This window comes from Rhamphochromis longiceps, linkage group LG15 (assembly GCF_057381845.1).
Source record: "Rhamphochromis longiceps isolate RC_006_pf linkage group LG15, R_longiceps_female_GT1.1, whole genome shotgun sequence".
In the NCBI taxonomy this organism is placed as follows: domain Eukaryota; kingdom Metazoa; phylum Chordata; class Actinopteri; order Cichliformes; family Cichlidae; genus Rhamphochromis; species Rhamphochromis longiceps.
In genome coordinates, this window is record NC_140571.1 from 1,057,506 (window position 1) to 1,080,437 (window position 22,932).

General features: G+C 46.5%; 1 protein-coding gene across 5 annotated transcripts in view; it reads left to right on the top strand.

Annotated features, from left to right (window-relative positions):
- Positions 1 to 22,932, top strand: part of cdc42bpab (CDC42 binding protein kinase alpha (DMPK-like) b) — a 71,173-nt gene that overhangs the window by 39,804 nt on the left and 8,437 nt on the right. For 3 of the 5 annotated variants that reach the window (XM_085381355.1, XM_085381354.1, XM_085381357.1), the window contains exons 6-33: positions 6,729 to 6,822; positions 7,445 to 7,645; positions 7,748 to 7,886; positions 7,999 to 8,108; positions 8,207 to 8,286; positions 8,960 to 9,138; positions 9,283 to 9,402; positions 9,543 to 9,676; positions 9,826 to 9,947; positions 10,069 to 10,189; positions 11,256 to 11,366; positions 11,518 to 11,765; positions 13,263 to 13,368; positions 15,383 to 15,507; positions 16,567 to 16,672; positions 16,916 to 17,064; positions 17,150 to 17,241; positions 17,493 to 17,569; positions 19,638 to 19,676; positions 20,021 to 20,140; positions 20,432 to 20,512; positions 20,591 to 20,696; positions 20,786 to 20,922; positions 21,075 to 21,214; positions 21,728 to 21,809; positions 22,023 to 22,242; positions 22,488 to 22,550; positions 22,650 to 22,903. In XM_085381355.1, coding sequence (XP_085237481.1) covers positions 6,729 to 6,822; positions 7,445 to 7,645; positions 7,748 to 7,886; positions 7,999 to 8,108; positions 8,207 to 8,286; positions 8,960 to 9,138; positions 9,283 to 9,402; positions 9,543 to 9,676; positions 9,826 to 9,947; positions 10,069 to 10,189; positions 11,256 to 11,366; positions 11,518 to 11,765; positions 13,263 to 13,368; positions 15,383 to 15,507; positions 16,567 to 16,672; positions 16,916 to 17,064; positions 17,150 to 17,241; positions 17,493 to 17,569; positions 19,638 to 19,676; positions 20,021 to 20,140; positions 20,432 to 20,512; positions 20,591 to 20,696; positions 20,786 to 20,922; positions 21,075 to 21,214; positions 21,728 to 21,809; positions 22,023 to 22,242; positions 22,488 to 22,550; positions 22,650 to 22,903 — 3,556 coding nt within the window. The remainder of the gene's footprint in view (positions 1 to 6,728; positions 6,823 to 7,444; positions 7,646 to 7,747; positions 7,887 to 7,998; positions 8,109 to 8,206; positions 8,287 to 8,959; positions 9,139 to 9,282; positions 9,403 to 9,542; positions 9,677 to 9,825; positions 9,948 to 10,068; positions 10,190 to 11,255; positions 11,367 to 11,517; positions 11,766 to 13,262; positions 13,369 to 15,382; positions 15,508 to 16,566; positions 16,673 to 16,915; positions 17,065 to 17,149; positions 17,242 to 17,492; positions 17,570 to 19,637; positions 19,677 to 20,020; positions 20,141 to 20,431; positions 20,513 to 20,590; positions 20,697 to 20,785; positions 20,923 to 21,074; positions 21,215 to 21,727; positions 21,810 to 22,022; positions 22,243 to 22,487; positions 22,551 to 22,649; positions 22,904 to 22,932) is intronic. The other 2 variants (XM_085381356.1, XM_085381358.1) reach the window with 1 other exon arrangement.

A 22,932-nucleotide genomic window follows, 5' to 3' on the forward strand; every position in this document is an offset into this window, starting at 1 on the left:
CGGCTGCCCCTCTGACCATTTATTTTTAAAGGAACCATTAAAGGTACATAATTTGGGTGTTTTCCCTCTTTGTGAAAGGAGATGGACAGTTGTAGATTAGTATCTGGCAACAAAGCAGGCCAGTGTAATCTGTGCTCAGCACCAAACGACAGAGGTTTGTTTTAAAAAGAGCCGTTAAAAAGCACAGTTTGCCTCAAGAGTTGCTCAAAATACAAAGGTTGAAGGACCCTTTTTACTCTAATAGCAGCTGTAGCTAGCACCCAGAGCAGGGGTGGGCAACTCCAGGTCTCGAGGGCCGGTGTTAGATCTCACCCTGAATCACATGATGAGTTCATTACCAGGAATCTGGAGAACCTCAAGACCAGTTGAGGTCATTTAGCCATTTAAATCAGCTGACACGTCTAAAACCTGCGGGACACCGGCCCTCGAGGCCTGGAGTTGGACAGCCCTGGCTTAGAGCAATGTTACAACGTTTGGCTGCGGTGCAGTGTAGCTTACATGGGACATGCATGACCCGACCTCGTCTGGTAGTGCAGCGTCTTTAGCTGTCATATCATTTCAAGTTGGAGACACTTTCCTCTCACTCATTTCAAAGACTTAAGAATAAACCACCTAAAAGCACATTGTTTAGAGGGCACAGCACGAGAAAGCATTCTTCTCTCTGAAGTAGGTGCCAAAAGAACTTTCCAGCCAATAGGAGGATGCCCTCGGGAGCAGGAGATACAGTTCTTCCAGACAGGAAGCAGTCACATTGGCATGTTAACATAATTACAGTGTCGCTTTCGCCAGGGGGCTCGTCACAGCAGTTTAGTTTAGGGAGCAAGGGAGTGATGGATAGACTGGGAAAGATGAGAGATGGATGTAGAAGGCAGGGTCACGCCGTTCGGTATTTTGGGTGTGCCCCCAGTTTGTCAGATCTCTAATACACCACAGCAAACACAGACACACTCTGGGAGATGGCAGTGCACTTATGGAGACATGTATGTACACATTTCTGAGGATGAAAGCTAGCGAGTCTGTTCGAGGAGACAAGAGTGCCGAGCCACTAATTGCACAGTGCTATCGGGGGGGGGGCAGCAGTGGATGGAAAAGGGACGGGGGAGGAGGGGACGGCACTGTTTCTCTTCTAGTCCCCTCGTGGACTGGTTGGGACAATAATGATGGGGTATGGGAGGTGTGTGGGTGGGGGCGTGGTGTGTGTGCGTACCAACCCCCCCAGCTCCTCCTCCTGCTCTGCCTTCCACAGAGTCTCCGGGGAGATCTTTGCTTTGTAGAGAGTGGGGACAGCCAGACAGGTCCCCAGAGGAGGGTGTGTCCTGCTGAGCAGTCCCATCTGATGGGCTGTGTGTTTGTGCGCACACACATCAGGGTGTGTTTGTCCTGCTGACCATCTGCATGTGCCACTTTGGTTTGTTTCCTTTTCCTATATGTAAGTTTAGGGCCGTGTATTAACGTGTCATTTAAAGGATTACACGCCTGTTTTTAAAGTCCACCCTCTGTTCATGACTCTGGCTTCATTATGTGTTTAGTGCAACTGAAACACTGTTAGGAAATGTAAGTGGGCAGACTGTCGCTCTGCGCCGTCTTCATCTCCTCACGTTTTCTCTGTGATGCCGTTTTCTGCTGGGAGAATTTGAGGTCCCGCTCCAAATCTCAAGTGACCCATTATCGGGTCTGCACCAAGACCCCAGGTGCAGAGGCCATAAAGGGGCCTGTTGTGTTTACCACTGATGCTCCTATTAAACAAAGTTTCAAGGACAAATAGAGTAAAATAATATAGTGGTGTTATCCACAGCTCGCTGACCTCTGACCTTGTTGAAAACCCATGAGTGTTTCTGTCGCGATGACAGGTGATGCCATCAGTTTTCATGCATTGTGACTCACTCTGCAATCCACAAATATTCACGCTGAACAAGGCTTATGACTCGCACTGATAAAGTTGGAGCATACCGAAATGAAAAACAAAGAGTGGATTATGAGATGTTTGGTGCGTTCTAGTTTACATCAGTTTTATTTTGTAGTTTGCAGGATTAAAAATACAACACTGAACACAATCCTTATATAAATTATTCGCACAGCTAACATTATTAGCTTACAGCATTTTAGTCTACGCTTTAATATTCTGCTCGAGTGTTATGCTGAAAGCGTCACTGCTTTAAAAAGAATATTTGCAGCCTTGTTGACACTAATGTAGTTAAAAAGAGCCGACATGAAAGGGACGGAGCGCAAAGAGCCTCGAGGTCGACCTTCTGTCCCCTTCAGCCGAGTCCCACGAGGGACAGCGTGTGGAAGTCAGATGCAAAAGAAGACAATTTATTCAGTGGTCAGTGATCTGTGCCTCCCAGAGGGCCTGGACAAATGTTTCAGTAGCTCAGCATGGCTTTGTGCTGCCGAGCGCCACATCTGTCTGCCTCGCACACTGTGTGTGTGTGTGTGTGTTGCCAGGTTGATTGCAGCCTTTAATGTGTTTTACTATTGATGAGGGCCCTGCATTTCTCACTGAGGGCTCCATGAGAACAGAGCTCTCTTATAAACACTTTCTAATAAGTTACAAGTAGCTTCCTTCACATTGTTGCACATGGTGGACGTCTTGCATGGAGCTGGTGCTGCTGAATTTCAGAACACTTCATTGATCCCTGGAGGAAATTATGTAAACAATTTGATGGAAGTGACGATTATGAGAATATTTTCAGTACATTTACAGCAGGAAGGGTGTGTGTGTGTGTGTGCGCGCGCTCGTGTGCAAGAGTGTGTGTGTCAGGATCATATGACAATAGGTAAGTAGGTAAAGCAGCAGCCCTGCAGTGTGTGGGAACCTTTGATTCTCCTCCTTTGTTGGCAGTGTCATGTGATGCCAGAAGTCACAAAGACAGCAGTTCTTTGAACCGGTGGCTAACAATGCTTGGCTGGAGCCATGTGGACATGTCTTGTCCTTGCAGTCTACAGAGCTGGTGCAGGCCACATTGTGTGTATGTATGGGGGTGTGTATTACGAGGTGGCGTCCAGATGGCCCTCACAGATGGATTCTGTGGCTTTAAAAGAGATTACCTTGCTCTATTCCCGTCTCGGCGCTTCTCCTTAAGACCTCAGGAGCCCAGTGACACAGTAGCCCAATTAGCTGTGCTAACTTGCCTAGCATTAGCCTAGTGTTAATGGTTCCTGTGGTTTGTCCATGAGTGGACATTCGAGTAAGCACGTTATTGTTAGGCTGTGTGTGTGTGTGTGTGTGTGTGTGTGTGTGTGTGTGTGTGTGTGTGTGTGTGTGTGTGTGTGTTCTGAGAGCTGGTGCCTTAATCAGAAAACTCAAAGAGAGACTAAATCTCCAAGGGGGGGGCAGTGGTTCCTTAAGGAGAGAGAGAAGTGGGTAAATGTAGCTTCGATTAGCAGCAGAATCCACCATTCCTCACCCCACCATGACACTTTGTCTGCCACGCAAATACATTTGTACACATTTGCACACAGGCACAGCACGACGGGTCAAACCATGCTGTCTGCTCTCTGGCAGAACAGAAATCGCTGAAGCAGATTAGGGCCTTCGAGCAGCTGAAACACCTGCGCATGTATGAAGCACGCACACACTCCTCCCTACAGAGCCATGTGCGAGCAGTCTGGTCCGATACTTGTAGGTTCATGATTTGTCAGGTCTACACAGTGTGAGAGTCCCACTCGGGTGATCACTGGTTACCAAGTTAAGTAGACAATTATACTTTAATGAAGCTCAAAACTGCTGCTTAGTTATTTCAGATAATCGATGATTATATTTTGGGGCTTCATTTCATGTTCGTCTTACAAAACCCAAATGCTGATAGTTGAGAATAAAAGTATTAGGATATTCATTTCTATAATATCCTAACATCATCATCTTCTATGATGATGATGATGCTGCTGTGGGGAACAGACATACAGTGGTTTGCAAAAGTATTCGGCCCCTTGAACTTTCCCACACTTTGTCACATTACCACAAACATGAGTCAGTTTTTTGGACTTCCAGGTGAAAGACGGTTGTTTATTTGTACAAATGTTTGAATCATGTATGATTGTCGTTCCACTTCTCATGTGTGCACCACTTTGTGTTGGTCTTTCACCTGGAATTACAATAACATTGATTCATGTTTGTGGCTGTAATGTGCAAGACTGTACATCTGCCACTGATTGATAGCCACTAATAATGTAAGCCAACCCTTATATTATTCTCCCTATAATTAATTATATAGAAAAGTCAAAGTGCTGTATTTTTTCAGCGTCATGCTCAGGTTTGTTGTTCCCTCAGTTTCAGTTTGTTCGAGTTCAGGTGAGGTCCATAGCAGTGATGCTCGTTGTTGTCCAAGATAAATCTTTGCAGGCGTAACAATGCTGTCTGAGAGATCGTGATGGTGTTTATGCTCTTCGATAGTCTGACTTTGGGTTCTTGTCAGTTGCTTGTGGTGTTTCTGCCTGCAAAGCTCATGTTATTCCACACTTGGGTAGCCTATGTGGTTTTGTTCCAGAAATGTACAGGATCCACTTTGGAAAACGATGTCCAATCTGGAACTCATCTGTGAGCGTGCAGGCTCTGCAAAGAGAGAAGCCTCGCTAAGCCTCGCAGCGAGCTGTAGCCCAACTTTATGTGTCTGTACCAGTCACACGTGTGCAGATATTCCTTTAATGCACAGTTTTATAGGTTGGTGATTTAGTGTCGTCTCTGAAGACGAGAGCTAGCTAGACCTCCCCCGCCCCCCTGCTCCATAAGATGGGACCATTAACACTTCTGGAAAATGACAGAGGCTTCACATGTGGCTTTAAAGAAACCTCTCGCTGAAGACGGAAGCATCAAAGAGCCGTGTCTTTGAGTACTTAAAGAGAATTTAAGAAAGACCATTGAAGAGGAACTCGTAGGTTTTCATTCTGCCCTGAAGTTTTTATCTGAAAACAAATGATGGTTTTACAAAGTCGTTACCTGCTGGCTGCTGTTTTATCAGCTGACCTGGACTTTCTGTCATCCAAGTGTTTTATTGGATGCAGCTTTTGCTTCTTTATGTGTGTTCGCTTTTCTCCATTTGATTTTAAAGTGATATTTGGAGCCACAGATATTAGGAAGCAACACTGACTGATGAGGAGCTAAAGCAGGCTGTGCTTTTTAATTTACACATGCTCTCATTCCTCTTCTCATTAGTGTCAGTGTTGCCCGTGTTTGTGTTTGAGCGAGCGTGGGGGTGTGTGCTTGTTTTGGACATTAGATTTATTTTAAGCAGAGCCGCGCTCGCCTCACTGCACAGAAATAGCTCAGTTCTGTAACCTGTTACATCAAGTGTGTCAGTGGCTGCAGAGTTTATCATCTTTCACTCACCTTTGCATTTGTGCGTTGCTGCCTTTAAGGTCCCACGTGTTGCTTTGGACACTCGTTAAAGAGGTTTTTATGTGGCCTGTAGGCTGTGTGTACTCAGGCGTTTCAGGGCTCAGTGTGCTGATAAGAGACTCCAGGGGAAATCGCCCGAATGGTCAGACGAGGACAGACTATTTTTACCCATAATGGTGGCTCCAGTTACGCCTCTGTTTCATACCAGTCCGAGCCGGCATCTTTGGGGTTGTTTAGTATGTATTCTGACTATTACGCTCCTGAATGCAACCTCCACACTCAGTTACCCATGTGGGTGCTCTCTGTGGACGCAGGTCTACGCTAGACCAGCTGAGCACCTGTTTAACACTGTGACACGAGCTCGGTCCTGTGCCTGGAAACACTCTGAACACTCAGGATTTTATATGGATGCACAGCACAGAACATATTCATGCATCTACTATGCATTTCTTCATAGTTGGTTCTGTAAGTACATTTTTTTCATTTATTGACGCAGGCGTGCGATCTGCTTTAAGATGAAATTAATACAGTGTATTTTACTTCAAGATTCAACAAACCATTTTTAATTAGATGCCTTACAAAACAGTCTGGGTCACTAAATTTATGGAGTTTGATGTAATTTAGTGTCGTCTGTTCATCTGTGTGGTGCTGGTCTTCAGCTTCATGAGGTGCTGCGTGTTGTCTCTGAAACAAATGCTTAAAATAAAAGATATTCTTAAAGCTTTCTCAGCTTATTCACATTATTGAGTGCAAACAATAAAATGGATAATTATTCAAATGACCCCTACTGGTCATTTAGTTTTAAAAGACTTGAATTGGCAGATGAAACGGTGTCTCGAGTCCAGCCAGCGCATCTGTGACGTCAACGCGTCATCAGCAGTAGTAACGCAGAACAGCCGCTCTGCTCGGCTCGTGCACATCAGAGCAAAAAGGATGAGGGAGTGTGTTTGTGTGCTGCATACTTCCTAAGTGTGTGTGTGTGTGTGTGTGTGTGTGTATACGTACTTCGGGTACAGCTAATTCCCACAAGTCCAACTATTTTCAATGTTTTTTCTTTTGCTCAATTTAAAGTTGTCACGCTGCTGATGAATGGACTGAGGCAAATTACACTTAACTGAATCACAAATGTATCTGAATTATACACGTTCTTTAAAAGCAAGCTGAGACAGTGAAATTTCCCCAAGTTATGTAACGTAATTTGATGATAATTGATGGGGTATGAGATCAGGCTTGTGTGTTTTGGACGGGCCATGTGTAGGTATTGTTTTATTTGGCAGAGTGTCCCATTTTCTTCATCATCTTTATTCTTCTGAGGAATCGCTCGCTCAGTTTGTCTTTTCCCCCCTTTTCCCTCTTCTATCCTCCCTCCATCCTCACTTCCTCCTCTTTTCAGGGACATCAAGCCCGACAATATTCTGCTGGATATGAACGGCCACATCCGCCTGGCTGACTTTGGCTCCTGCCTCAAACTCATGGAGGATGGGACGGTAGGTTTTTACCACACTGCTGCTGATGCCTCGTTTGGGCCAAAGCAAACATACCAGAGCTTTTCTGACCTCCTTGTCAACCCCGGGGGTCTCCCAGGAGGAGAGTGCGGTTCAGCTGCTTGGCTGAGCCTGCAGTTTGTGATTCAGACCATTCTCCGAGCCCCATCCCAAAGACAAGAATGGGATGAAATAGATGATCAAAGAAAATCTCAGAGGGATGATAAGGACTGTTTGAAAAGGAAAAACCAGTCTACAAATAGATTCAATGTAGGGATGTATTTCTCAGGTGTTTTGTGCATTAAAGCAGCTCTTTGAATAAGAAGCAGATACAGAGAAAACAGCCCAAATGTTTAGTGTTACTCTGTAACTATTCAAACGTGATCTACAATGTAATGTTCTCCCAGTTACGGTCCTATTATAATGCAGGCTCACTGAAAGTGAAGTCACTGGAGTTCTGTAGATGTAAACAAACGCTGCCTTCCTGCCGTGGTGGAATTTATCTCACGTGTTACAGAATTTCACCTTTAATTCGTCGTCATCACTGCTGTTGCTGACTTTACACGCACAAACCTTTGTCACCTCTTAATTTCTTTGATATACTTTGTCTTAAATTCTCTGCTAGGTTCAGTCATCTGTGGCTGTGGGAACCCCAGACTACATCTCTCCAGAAATCCTCCAGGCTATGGAGGATGGGAAAGGCAAATATGGGCCAGAGTGTGACTGGTGGTCCCTGGGGGTCTGCATGTATGAAATGCTGTACGGCGAGACTCCTTTCTATGCAGAATCCTTGGTGGAAACCTACGGGAAGATCATGAACCACAAGGTGAGCTGACGAAATTAAAAGGTGTAACGGTAAAACGCTCGCCTGAAATTTGCCCAGTTTGACCAGTAAACACTTCGTCAAATGCGATCATGTCTTGAACAGGAGAGATTCCAGTTCCCACAGCAGATCACAGATGTTTCTGAGGAGGCGAAAGATCTGATTCGCCGACTCATTTGCAGCCGAGAGCACCGATTGGGTCAGAATGGCATCGAGGACTTCAAGCAGCACCCCTTCTTCGCGGGTACAGGCTCCACCTTTCTGTCGCACACAAAGATTACCTGAAAAACGTTTACCGTTCGCTGTATGCTGCTTAATAAATGCATCTCCTTGTTTTTCACCTTCGACCTTTTAAGGCATCGATTGGGATAACATTCGCATGTGTGAAGCCCCCTACATCCCAGAGGTCAGCAGTCCTACAGACACCTCCAACTTCGATGTGGACGACGACTGTCTCAAGAACTCGGTACGTTTGGAGGAGTGAACGCCATCCTCTCACGGTGTCGTCTGACTGGACGTATTCATACTGACGTGCAGATTTCACATGATTTCAAATCCTTTCAGGAGACGATGCCCCCTCCCTCTCACACTGCTTTCTCAGGCCACCACCTGCCCTTTGTAGGTTTCACCTACACAAGTAAATGGTAAGTGTTAACAAACAGCTGCTGCCACTCACCTGTTTCTGCCTAACAACCAACTCTTACTACAGCTGGACTTCCTGTGTCTTTGCTGATGATTGTTCCTCCTCTTTTTGCTATTTAACAAGTCTCTGACGCCTCTTCCTGAATCAGACTTTCTTCATTTAGCCTCTTTTGAAAGTCTTCCTTCAGACTCATAATGACTGTGATAGCGAGCAGATGCTATTTTCCTCCAGTGTCCAGCAGTTGTCACAGGTTGTCTTCATATGTAATGACTTTATTTATTTTTAAATGGATTTCCTATACAAGCTGTCTCAGCACGTGGTGTGAGGAGGCGGGGGAGATTAGCTTTCCTCCCTAATAAGGTGATGTTGCTGTACATCCTCAGGCTGAAGTGGTACTCATGAGAAAGCACCAGACCCACCAGCTGCTTCCTTATCTTTTCAAGCCTCAGTGATAATAGCCTTTTCCTTCCTTTCTGTCCTTCTGTCTCTTTCTCGCTCCACCTCGCACTCCTCGTGTCCCTCTGCTGTTTTCTCCCATGACTCAACTTTCAGCTTATCTCTGTCGCCATCACTTCTCTCTCCCCGATCTTTCTTTGTATTTTCCCAATGACCGGTTTGATGTCATCAGAAACCACCAGCACCAATGTAAATAGTTTGTCCCCCCTCCTCTGTAGCACTCTGTCTGATCGGGGTTGCCTGCGACAGCTGGGAGGTGAGCCGGGGAAGGCCGGGCAGGACAAGCTGGATGTTGAAGTGCAGCGTAGCCTGGAGGACAGCCTGGCCACCGAGGCCTACGAGAGAAGGATTCGCCGCCTGGAGCAGGAGAAGCTAGAGCTGAGCCGCAAACTGCAAGGTGAGGTCGGAGCAGCGTGCATCATATGCACCCAGCCATCATGAGGCATGAGCATCCAGTCTGCACATGCTGAACTTAAAACTTTCCACTCTTGCCAGTATGGCTTTTAAAATGCCTATAAATGATGTTTCTGATGTGCCACAGAGTCGACTCAGACGGTGCAGGCGCTGCAGCACACGGGCGAGGGCCCCCTCAGTGCTAACAAGGAGGTGGAGATCAGGAGCCTGAAAAGCGAGATCGACATTCTGAAGAAGCAGATCGCTGGTCAGGACACAGTGCAACGCTTTTCCTTCTGAATCAGCTCCTGATTGTCTCTGACAGACACAAACGGCAGTAAATGTGGTTGTTTGGCAAATGTCTGACAGTTTCAGTTGCGTTTCAAACCAAGCGTGTGTTCGTTTCAGACTCAGGCCAGCTGGAGAAGCAGCTGGAGGATGTGACGCTGGCTCGGAGAGACTTGGAGGACTCGTCCAAACACATCAAGACTCTTGAGAAACAGATGAAGAGCATCACACAGGAAAGGGATGACCTACAGAAGGTACGGCTAGTGTTTCGTGTCATTCTCTGGATATTTAAAGAGCTACAAACGAGTGAGATTTTATTGATCAAGCTGAAATAACAAGTTATTGGACTACTTTGTGGGAGGGATCTGAAATGCTCAACTCTGCTGTCGTCTGTCGTGTTCAGGATCTCATGGACGCCAGCGAGAAGTTGAAGGTTCAGTCTAAAGAGCTGAAGGAAGCCCACAGCCAGAGAAAACTGGCCATGCAGGAGTTTTCAGAGCTGAACGAGAAGCTCACAGACCTCAGGTAGAAGCACGCGCCCAATGCCAACCGCCGACTGCTAGAGTTTCTTTCGTAATGTTTTTTAACAAAGTCCCGTCCATGAATAAAACGCCCACGCTGGATGTCTTCCTGTCCCGGTTCACAGGTCGGCGAAGCAGCGCCTGGTTCGTCAGCTGCGTGACAAAGAGGAGGAGATGGAAAGCCAGAATCAAAAGGTGGAGGCTCTCCGCCTCGAGGTGCGAAAGGCCGAGAGGGCCAAGAAGGAGGTAGAGTAGACTCCCCCGTGGTTGCTGGCACGCCCTGCTCTGTCCGTGTTCACCTACTCGAGCTTCATCCAGACGTCGCTGTGACTTTACGCACTGCGAAAAATGTAACGTGTGCAATCGCTGCAGACGTCCAGAGTTTCATGTCCACAGATCACAGTGGCACAAAATGACGTGAAACATTGAGACGTTGTTCCTCGCGTGTTGGTAGAGCAGCATTTACCTGCTTAACATGTGCTGTGTATGATCGGTGGCAAGAAACGGTTTGTGAATTTTATCGCTCTATAAATACGACATCATATATAATCTTATTTCCACTCACGGCCTGAAGGTAGATGGAGAGAACCAGTCATGCAAATGAAATGAAACCAGTAAGTCATTTATTTAGAAAAATCCATCAGCGCTGCGTATCTGTGATGGGGATGTGTGCGACCCACCGCTGTTAGAAATTCAACACTTCTAAGAACTGTCTATGAGCTTGAGCCTTTTTGTTCGCGGCTTCAGTTCTGGCTTGTAGCCGAGTTTCTGTTCATTTCAGCTTCTGGGACAGTCGTCCCATAACACGAACTTTATTCTTGGACCAAGACTGAGGCCTGTTCACACACTTGTCTTTAGTCCGATGTCCCGACGTTTTCTTTTCCAGTGGACTCGTATGCTGCGTCAGTGGTGACAGGCTGTCCTGGGCCAGTTCTGTTTCATCCACGTCATCTTCATCAGACTGCACGTGTCCTCTCAGAGAGCTGCAGCTTTCTGGTGTTTAGGGCTCCTCTGGTTGTTGTTATTAACCTGAACATCGGCCAACACCAGAGCGGATTTTACCCCCGGAGTCCAAACCGTTTGTTTCTAACAGAAATGTCATTTCACACTTTGATAGATCCTCAGTCTGTAAATATAAACAGGCCACTCACTCAGTGTCCTAATGCAGAAGTTGCTCACAGGTTTAATGTGTTTGTCTCTGTAATGTAAAATATTTGTGCAGAAATCTAGAAACGTCCAAAGTGTTCACAAAAGACGTGTTGCAGCTGCGACATGTTTAAAAGCTCGTCTGCTTTCCTCGTTTCATCATCAGATGGAGGCTCAGGTGGAGGAGCAGGCGGCCGAGGCTCAGAAAGAGAAGAAGCTGAGAGAGCGCAACGAGCAATACAGCCGACAGCTGCAGGAGGAGCTGGAGGGGCTGAAGGTGAGTGTTCCCAGCTTTAACCATTCAAAGTACTAATGACTTAATCACCCCGATGGAGATATTTTAGGGTTTTCCCCTGCATGAGTACAACGAGTCTCACTGGTACTCTTTTCTTCTCCATACAAATCTTTGTCTCATTCCCACCACCCAGGTGAAGCAGGCTGGCTCCTCTGCTGCCCCGGCCCCGGCGGATCAAACCCAGGAGGTCGGGCGTTTACGTGGAGAAATGGAGAAGAAAACGATGTTCTTCGAGGAAGAGTTGGCCCGCAGGGGGGCGCAGTACAGCGCCGAGCTGAAGGCGCTGCGTAAAGAGCTGAGAGATGCCGAGAGCCAACAGCTCAACCTGCAGAAAGAGATCCTGATGCTCAAAGACAAACTGGAAAAGACTCGTCGTGAAAGGTATCGCACCAGTTTGCCTTTCCTGGGGCTGCTGTTAGCGTTGGTTCCCTTTAGGTTTGTCTTTAATACGTTGAGTTTAATTCTTCTGTCGTCTCTTTCAGTGACGATTCCACGAGGTGATTACTGTTAACGATAGTTTCATCCCATTAATCCCCTTTGTGCTCTAAATATAGTAGAACTCCAGCCGTCCCCTAACATTTCCATAAATTGTGTTTAGATGGATCGTAAATATACCAGCGAGAGTTTCCCAGGCACACTGTCACAGTGTTTGCCCCACAAACATGAGTGGATTTCATTCCCAAGGCTGCACTAGTCCAGCTGTCCCTTTTATTTTTAACATTTTAAATTTACAGCTAATGGTGATAGTAGGCTGGTAAAACAAACATCTTAAAAAATGAAAATGACCTCGATGCTTGGGTCAGAGTGGGTGGAGGAAAGGTCTCACTTAGTCAGAGCTGGAAGGATGCAGGTCCCCAACTGAATTTGAAAGGTTTTAACATATGTTACCTTTATACCTGTAATGTCCTGATTACCCTGAATGACTCCTGTTCTGGCTTTTTGGGTTTGGGAGACCCGTTACTGTACTGTTAGTGTTTTAAATGAATCTGCAGGAGACGCACAGTTTAAAGCTGTCTGTGCTGCAGCGAGCTATTAATCTCTAATATGTCAAAAAGAGCTGGAAACCCTTGTTTCTTACAGCGGCTGACACACATCCTGATGTTTGCTCTGCTGCAGATCAGCATCACTTATTCTTGCGTTTGTTTATATGGGGCGTGTAAAGCTGCAACATGCAGACGATAGAATAATTCTGCTGTAAGACGTCTGTAGAGAAATGCTTCAGATCTGAGTGTTTGTTTAAAGGTGTCACATCTGCCCCTCGGTTCATCCTGAAGCACAAATCTAAACCAACAGTGCCGTCTCCACAGGCCTGTTCAAACTTCACTGCAGTCACTACTCAGTAATGGTTGGTGATAAAATGAGAGCAGCAGAGGCTGAAATGGTAACAAAATAAAAAGATCTGTCAAAATGTGTCAACGTGGAGGTTTTATACCAATAAATGAGAAGAAGTTGTTTCTTCTGCGGCACTCAGGCTCACCTGATCCAACTCTGAGCCGCTACTTTAATACAATTTGCATAAAAACGTGTTTTTGTGGCGCTTTGTTTTGGTACCCTGTCCCATCCTGCCTGCTGTTAGTGCCATATTACTCCCACTGCTGTCTAAGTCGGTTTCAAACGCAGCACTGTATCAGATCCTAGCTGCATTAATGTGTTTGGGCTGAATAATGCATCTCGGTGTTTGATCTAAGGTTTGGACAGATGTGGGAGGAATTACACGAGAGCTCCAACAGACGTGTTGGTCTTAATGTTAAAATGACAAATGCGAGAAATCAGATGGAGTTTTGCATTTATAAATTGTGGGTTGGGAATAAATGTAAGTTTATACAAAGTCACAAGTTTTACAGTAAGTCTGTGTGTGTGTGCTTTTTCCCCGTCCAGCCAAAGCGAGCGGGAGGAGTTTGAGACCGAGTACAAGCAGGAGTACGAGCGAGAGCGAGTCCTGCTCACTGAAGAAAACAAGAAGCTGTCCAGTGAACTCGACAAGGTGCCACATCTTTATTTATACACAAAGTGACTGTCAGCGCACAAACCTGGGTCATCTCTGTCAGTCTTTAGTGAGCTCTCAACACACACCAACACAGCGCTTTGACCCCAGCTAACCCCAAACTCTTTCATCACATTCCTCCTCCACCCCCGCTCTCCCGCCAATGCCAAAGAAATCACTGTTCAATATCCTGCGTAAAAACAGCCGTCGCCGCCTCCACAGTGGATGGGATGACTCTCTGGACTGAGCTCTGTTGACTTTGGAAGTTCAGAAAGGCCCTCGTTTTAAACAATGTCTCATAAGCAGGAGACATTCTGACATTATATCACTGTAGTTATTTGTGTTTTGTTAGTTGATAAAGATGGATTCGATCTGCGTGTGCGTTAGCTCCACCACCACCTTTTCAGCACGTTTTGAAGTGTGTAAAAAAAATTCTTGTTTGACTCGTCTCACCTTTCAAAGGAGGCTCCAGAGTTCACACCAAACTGCTTCGTCTTCACTCGGCACCATTCGTGAAACGACCTGTGGGCTGGACTTGTGTTCAGTTTGTCCAACTTTCCAACTGCATTTGACCTCCATCCTTGTTTTCGGCCTGAATTTCCACGATCAAAGAAACATCACAGGAAAAGCTGTTTGCGTTCAGTGTCAGCTGTTGACAGAATGAAATTGGCAGTGAATAAATATGAAAAGACATCCCAGTATGAGAACATCATCCATTGTCAGCGCGAACTGTTTTAGCAGCAAACATTATGGTTAGAAATGAAAAAGGAATCTGGACCCTGGTCAGGAATATCTGCAGTTTCTTCTCCAAGAGCAGGCAGATGTGATTGATCAGCATCGTTTGTCTCCCCACAGAGGTTCTTGTTCTGCCTCAGCATCGTCAATGTCATGTTCTTGGACTTGCAGTTAAAAATAAACTCATTAAAAACTAACAATCGTTATCAGCTGGTAAAAACATTACTGTACTGAGAGATTTCACTTTCAGAGAGATGCTTGATAATAAAAAGTGCATCTTTCTGCCTTTTCACAAGTCAGACACAGTTGAGCGAGTCTCAGCATCGCTTTGGTCATTTGCACTGTTACAATGTTGCTGTTTCAGATATTGAGGTCTGTGTATGTGCAGGAAATCTGAGACAAAGGTTTTGGTTCTGTGTGACCTCAAAGAGAGCAGATATCCATATATGGTCATCCTGTGTACCTGCTGCTCAAACCTGCTGTTTATCAGAGGTGCTCTATCAGAATAAACTGAAACGTCTGGTTTAAGACAGAATTATTCACAATTCAAAACTTCTTTATCTTATACTCTGTTCATCTAAGCAGAACAAAGTGTAAAACGCCCATTTAAAGAAGTCGTGGGGAGATATGAGACAGAATCTCTGACATGCTTTGCTTTCTCCAGCATCAAGTATTTTGTAGAGCTTGCTTCGTTAATGGCTACATCCATGATTTCCTGGCATCCGATGGTCATTTCCAAACCCGAGTAGCTGCACATCTGTCACATCTGTGTCGTTCTGGACGTTTTCATAGTAACATGAGGTCAGGGGTGTGTCGAGCATGTTTCATGCCTAAGCTGGTGGATTTGCCCCCAGAGGTTTGCATGCTGGAGAATGTCACAGTGTCAGTGACGTAAAGCTTCTTTACAACACTGACATTTGCGTTTGCTGGAAACCAGCTTGTAGACCAGTTGCAAAACTATCCCACTTTCCTCATTCCACAAATATAGTGAGCAGTGAGCTGACCTCATGTCAGAGGATCTCACCCTCACATGTGAGGAACACGCATGGTCCTGGTGTGATGGAGCAGCTGGATCATAAAGTCTGTCTTCAACAACACGCTGATTAATTTTACGCGAGCACCCGAGCCTCTCATGTTCACTGACAACACGAATGGCAAACTGTGTGTAATGAGTTCGTTTACCAGGCGTTAGACTTTGACAGCTTTGTGATTTGACACTTTACAATATTGTGTTTAATAGCATGCTCTCCTCCCCCCACGTTTGTTCTCATTCCTGTAGCTAACCACCATGTATGAGAAGATGAGCAGCTCCAACAGGCAGCTGGAGGATGAGATGAGGGAGCTGGCTGATAAAAAGGAGAGTGTAGCTCACTGGGAGGCCCAGATCACAGAAATCATCCAATGGTAAGACGCACGCTCATATATGCACACTGCAACCTTCTCAAATGTCCCAGATACTTGCTGAGGCATACGCTTTCCCCCGCTGATGTTAAAGCGCCAATTCAAAGACGTTTATGTTCAGTGTGACAAAGTGCGAGCAGACACGCTTCTGTCTCGTAGTGGATTGGGTTCCTTGTTGGAGTATAACTGCAGCATTTCTCACATGCCGCTGCAGATCAGAGCTGCTCGGCCCTGCCTTCCACTCAGATCACTTCTCAGTGCAGCTGACACCTCGCCAGCTGCTCAGCCTCTCACTGTTGGACAAGCCTAAAGTCTTTACATAGCACACATACCACACACACACACTTCAGACATGTAAGTACAAGTGTTGAGTGTGGTATGCAGGTTTAGAGGAATGTAGGGATCACTGTTGCCCCCTGGTGGCCGGGGTTTGCTACTGCAGGGGCTAAATAAGGAAGTAGGATCACTTGTAGGTAAAAACAAAATGAATGAAACATCCTTTCACGACTTGACACGAACTCTGATTTTTGAATGTCAAACGTGTGTGGTGTGCGCTCTGTGAGCGCCAGAAAATGTTTACGTTAGCGTCAGCGTAAGTCTGTGCTGTGAACACGTCAGTTTATTCTACCTGAGTGTTCAGGGTTAGTGAGCGACTCACCTGCAGGCTGAACGTGTGTCTGTTTTGTGTTGGTGCGTGTGGTGAATGATGTGTAAGCAATGGTTAAGTGTGATACGGGTCACAGGACCTGAAGAGCATACAGTGAAAAGGCGCGTTTACAGAGTGTGTGTGTGTGTTTCCAATTCTGCCACTGAAGGATGTTTGTAGAGAGCTTCAAACAGCCCATCAGTGCTCGTACTGACAGAGAGATACATCTTTATATGTAAAATAAATAATAATATGCTGTCAGTGTGTGTTAGTGTTGGCTTTAGACTCTTGGTTTTATGGTTATGGTAAAGTTGACACCCATGGAATGTGTTTACATTTGTAGTAATGTGTGTGTGTGTGTGTGTGTGTGTGTGTGTGTGTGTGTGTGTGTGTGTGTGTGTGTGTGTGTGTGTCAGGGTGAGTGATGAGAAAGATGCTCGGGGCTACCTGCAGGCTCTGGCCACTAAGATGACAGAAGAGCTGGAGGGGCTGAGAAGCAGCAGCCTGGGAGCGAGAGCCACGGTAAATAAACACAAACACGTCGTCTGTCTGCTGCAGAACTAAAGGAAATCCCTTCTTGTTGTTGTTGTTGTTGTTGGTAGAAACTAGTTCAGTGATTATACATTTTAAAATGATGAAGCCAAAGTGAATGAATATCATCAAAGAAGCCAGTCTTTCACTCTTACACTGACAGGTAAGTCGAGCAGCGGTGAGTCCCTTTCTGTCTGGTGATTCGCTCAGTTTCTGCTTCTGTCTCCGTTTCAGGACATGCCGTGGAAAATGCGGCGTTTGGCCAAGCTGGACATGTCTGCGCGCCTGGAGCTGCAGTCGGCCCTGGATGCTGAGATCAGGGCAAAGCAGAGCATCCAGGACGAGCTGAACAAAGTCAAGGCCAACAACATTTCCACAGAATGGTATGACTGCTGAACTTTTTTAAAAACAACTTAAACCAACTTTTGCTAAACGACAGCTAACGTATCATTGTGTCTGATCGATCAGTAAACTGCAGGAAGTTGGAAGTAAAAACCAGGAACTGCTGGCTGAGATCGAGCGTCTGAAAAAGGAGACGGAGGAGCTGCGGCTACGGCGAGGTGAGCACGCGTGCTGTGGCTGAGTGGGCGCTGTGCACTGAAACCGTTGGAGATTATCACACTGCAGGAGGGTTATGCAGCAATCAGACGCTCGGGACTCTTAATGTGTACAGACAAATGTATTGTTGCTTGGGGCTCATGAATCTGCGCCCCAGCTCTTTGAGGCGGTCCTGTGACTCGTGTAAGTCACCCTTTGATGTTTTGATATTGTGTTCTTAACAATGGTTGTGTTGTTTGTCCTGTGACTACAGGTGTCAAGCACCAGGATTCCCAGAATTCCTTCTTGGCTTTTCTCAACGCCCCCACTTCAGCTCTCGACCAGTTCGATGTAAGCATTACAGAGAAAATCTGGTTACGAGCACAACAACTGAAAGATTCAAATCCATGACTTTCAATTCTCTGCTCTCCATTAAGATGTTTTCTTCACGCTTTCATTATTTATTTTTCACCAGTTTTTATTTTTGTTTTGTCTTTTGTTTTCCTCACATCACTTCCTGCTACACAAGGATTCTTATTCCTCATCCTCATCTTCTTTAATTGAGTTTTGGGAAGATGTAAGTTTATCTTGGTTAGTTGGGGGTGTGTGTGTGTGTGTGTGTGTGTGTGTGTGTGTGTGTGACAGTAGCTGTAGGTCTGAGCATATGAACTAGATGAGATGGTGTATGTGCAGACTGTAGATTTGTGTCACTGTATGGAGACGTGGATCTTCGCTGTTATCTGAAGAAGGGAAACTCTGTTGTGCTTTTATAACAAGATGATTTAAAAGTGGCTCCACAGGATGGGTTTCACATTTCAGCTCACATATGTTAAAACTACATGTGATTGAAAGATAAAATGAAAATATAGACGAGCTCTCCTTTTAGTTTCTGTTAGTTTGGTTAAAAAAAACTTGCCTCGAGAGGTTTTGATGGACGTGTTTTGTGGAGACTGAGTCTGCTAGACTGAGTCAGCTGCCCTTTAAAACTTGTGTAACTATGAGCTAAATCTGAGACTAAAAACTAAAATAAAACATTTTCAAACAGTAAAAACTAAAGTGGAAGAAGAAAATCCACTGAAGCTAAACTGAATTAAAACACTAACCAGAAAATGCAAAACTCTAATAACTGGTTATTTGTACCATATCTAAGTCCACAATCCTTTGAGTTTGGCGACAGAGAGCAGGACGCATACGGAGCTGCCTGCAGGGCAGCTGGTCTTTCTCTTTTCATGTAGTCGAGAAGGACGTCAGAGAATCATTTTGTCTCTAACAGTTGAAATTAGGAGGGTTGGCGAGTACGAGCCCAGGCAGTGAGAGTGAAGTAAACGAGTGTCGAGGGCTGACAGAAAGTCAGTTTGTGCTGCAGCACCAAAGGCAGCATGAAAACACAACAGTAGTTGATTTCCAGTCTACATCTTCTGACTGTGTTGCGCTGGCCTGCAGTTTTTACGTCAGGCTAAACCGGACCTGCTGCGTCTGGCTTCCTCAGAAGCTACATGACCTCCACGTTTGCTGCTAACATGAGAGCGTTTTGGATTGAAGCTGCTCAGCGAGGGAATAATAATGTTGTGGCAGCTTCTCTAAACACACTGAGGACAAACGGGGAAAAGTGGAGTTTGCAGAACACGTCCACTTTTAAAACCAGATGTTTTCATTGTTTCCAGTCAGATTCATTTTACCTGCTTTAAGAAAATAACATGGCTTTATAGTTTAATTCAGTATTTAGTATGAACACTTGTGAAGGTGGACAGTTCTTGTAGTCCTTGTATTTAGATGCTTGCTGGACTGGCTCTACTTTGGCTTTCTAGAGCGAGAACCTGAGAAAACAACATTATTCACAAAGTTGAAGTATTTTCCAGTCAGGCCGGTCGTTGTTCTCTGTGCTGCATTTCCTTAGTAGCTCCTTCCATATTACACGTGTACGTTTCCACCATGTCTGCAGCACAAAGCCTCATGGATACATGAATCTAATGCAGTGCTTCCCAACCAGGCTCGCTGTGCCCCAGTGTGGCCCCAGTGTGGCCCCAGTGTGGCCCCAGTGTGGCCCCAGTGTGGCCCCAGTGTGGCCCCAGTGTGGCCCCAGTGTGGCCCCAGTGTGGCCCCAGTGTGATATTGCACAGTTCATTTGACTGAAACAAGCAGCTTGAATTCAACAAAGCGACTGAACTGAAAAATGTTTGAGCAGAAGCTGATGGATCCAGGTGTGGTGGATCATGAGCTAGAGCTGTTAGAAATGTAAATCGATGGTTTTCTATTAGTTTCATTGTGCTGCAGAGGAAACGCTGCATCGGTCGGGAATCATGGGTCTAATGTAGAACAGCCTTTTCTCCCGTTTTCATGTGTCTCTCTGAGTCTGTTTAAAGATGTTTTCAGCCTTTCTGACTCATCTGTGTCTCTGCCTCTCCTCCTGCCACTGAAGCACTCGCCGTCCGTCGGCCCAGCTAACAAAGGCAGACGTGTAAGCACCATCACAGATGTGTAGTCTTGTCACGCTGGTTCATTTGTGTGTTTGCATGGCAGGTGTTTGAATTTGTCCGATTGTGCCTGTCTGTGGTGCTGCAGGTGCTTTGTTTGCATGGTTTCTGGTGGATGCATGTGTGACACTGTTGTGCTTTGAAAGCTCAGTGAATGTGTTTGCTGTGTGTATTATGGTGACAGCCCTTTCCTATTAGCATGAATGCTGGCTAGGTGGTTTGTGTCACTAATCTGTTCTTCTTCATTTTCCCTCGTCGCCTTCCTTTTACACCTTCCTCCCTCTCCTCCCGTTTGTCGCACCTTTCTTACTGTCCTCTCTCTCCACAGGTGGACTCTGTGGATAACTTCACCCCCTCCAACACGCCGTCTCGGGAAGATGACCCCAAGTCCCACCTTAAGCCCCGCTCTCGTTCACCTTCCATGGCTAGTGACATGGAGCCAATAGAGGTTAGACATTCCCTAAATCTGGGCAAGAAACCCACAGCTTCAGGGTCTCAGCCTCGTTTGCTGACCAGCAGCACATGAGCCGCCAGTGCTTTCAGACTGAGGTTAAATATTATGCAGCAAGTAAACATCAGAAAAATCACTGGCAGCTCGTTTGTCCTGCATGGCGATGATCTTCTCATGGCTGAACATCTGTGTGATCCTGAAGCTCCAGCAAGCTTGTTCTTTGTGACACAACGATTCTTTTTATAGGACGAAACAGTGATGATGTTCTTTGTGTTGTTGTTCACGTAGTTGATCGATCATCCTCGCTCAGTTCAGACGCCCACCATGCGCTCAGGAGGTTATGGCAGTATCGGGCGCTCCTCACCTAAGGTTGGTCATCGGTTACTCGCTGCTGAACGACCACGGCTCAAGTTTCTGTTTGCTAACCGCTCGTTATGTCCTCTGCAGCCCAAAGCACATCAGTTTGTAGTGAAGACATTCAACACACCCACCAAGTGTAACCAGTGCACCTCTCTGATGGTGGGGCTCATCCGTCAAGGCTGTACGTGCGAAGGTGAGCGCGAGAGGAACGGACGGGGGTGTTTGACACGATTCAGTACTCCTACAGTCACAGCCCTGACCCGTCTCCCTCTGTGCTTCTAGTATGCAACTTTTCCTGCCATGTAACGTGTGCGGACAAAGCTCCAGCTGTGTGCCCCGTGCCGCAGGACCAGACCAAGGGCCCGCTGGGCATCGACCCTCAGAGGGGGATCGGTACTGCTTACGAAGGACACGTCAGGGTGAGTGAAGCCTCAGAGACCCGCGAGGCTCTAAAGAACGCAAATGTCTGCAGTGTGTAGGATCCTCGCTGTTTAGACGTGAAACCGTTGGCGCGGACGCTTCGTGAGATGCAGGACTGATCGCACTGACGCACAGATCTGTTTGTTTGCAGGTGCCCAAACCAACCGGGGTGAAAAAGGGCTGGCAGAGGGCGATGGCTGTGGTCTGTGACTTTAAATTGTTCCTCTATGAACTGGGAGAAGGAAAAGCAACACAGCCAAGTGTGGTCGTCAGTCAAGTCATAGACATGAGGTAAGAACTCCTGAAACTAAGAAATGCTTTAAGCGTTTGAGGAAGAATTGCCTGCTTCAGTTTGTAGTTTCTAAGTAAATGTCAGTAAAAGTCACCAGAACGTGACTTTTGTGTTTGGATAAAACGTGTTTTACAGACGCACGCGAGTAAATTATGATGGAAATCTTTGTTTTCTGACACATTTAAGCCCAAAGATTCATTTAAAAAAGAGAAAAATGAATCGGTCGTTAAAATAAAGTGGAGCTCGGCCATCAGCTGGTGTCCAGTCCGTAGCACGCTTACAGTCGATGGGCATCTGCAAGCTGCTTTGCAACCACCTCCACCCTTCGTGCTGGGTTAGACATAAACAATAGTGCATCTGTTGCTCTGTCGTGCATGTGGAAATAAGCAGCGCCTGTTAACTGCAGCGCCGTGACGGGAACATTTCTAACAGTTTCTTAAATGTTTTGGACTTGCGGCCTTTAGTGACGAGCATCGATGAAATGTAAACACTGATCTCCATCTTTCACCCAGGGATGAAGAGTTTTCAGTCAGTTCAGTCCTGGCCTCTGATGTCATCCACGCCAGCCGCAAGGACATTCCCTGTATATTCAGAGTGAGTACCTGTCCACGCCGTAAAGCGGCTCCTGGAGGTTAAAGGTCAAGGCTGTGTGCACAGTCATGTTTCTAATGATTGTCTTGCTTTGGATGTCGTTGCCAAAGGAACCATATTATGACAACTGGATGAACTTGAAGAAGAGATGCATCAAACGCCAAAATCTCTTTCAAATACATAATGCGAGCCTTCATCATCCTCCTCTTTCCTCAGGTCACGGCGTCCCAGCTGTCCCCCTCCAGCAGCCACAAGCCCTCCATCCTGATCCTGGCCGACAGCGACCAGGAGAGGACCAAGTGGGTGGGCCTCCTCAACGAGCTCCACCGCATCCTGAAGAGGAACAAGCTCAAGGAGCGCTTCGTCTACGTCCCCAAGGAGGCTTACGACAGCACCCTGCCCCTCATCAAGACGACACAGTCTGCTGCTATCATAGGTGGGCGCTCAACCCTCAGCAAGTGTTAAAATGGCGACCCACAAACTCTTTGTGTTGTCGTCTGAGCCGAGTGCAGTCGTGTTTTAGAAATGCACCGTTTAATCATCACAGCTGTTACCTGCTGTCAGACAAACACCCTCCCAGCAGTTTGTCGAGCGTTTTGACAGCAAAGAAAGCAGCTGAAAGTTTTCAGTACAGTCTTTCTCCTTAGCGCTGCTGTCTCACCTCTTTCGTTTCACTCTCAGATCACGAGCGCGTCGCCCTGGGCAACGAGGAAGGCCTTTTTGTCATCCATGTCACCAAAGATGGTAGGATCTGTGTTGGTGTTTTTGGTGTGTTCCCGGTTGTGCGACTCGTGTCGCCTCTGCTTTCTGCCTCGTTTCCCTCACTCCTCCCTCTGTCCTCAGAGATAATCCGGGTGGGGGACAACAAGAAGGTGCACCACATTGACCTGATGCTCCAGGAGCAGCTGCTGGCGGTCATCTCCGGCAGGAACCGCCACGTCCGCCTCTTCCCTTTGCAGGCCCTGGACGGCCGCGAGACCGAGTTCTACAAGCTGGCAGAGACGAAAGGCTGCCAGACCATCGTGTCGGGTCCGGTCCGCAACGGCTCGATCACCTGCCTCTGCGTGGCCATGAAGAATAAAATCATATGTTACGAGGTGAGAAAAAGCTCACTCTCGCTAACCCT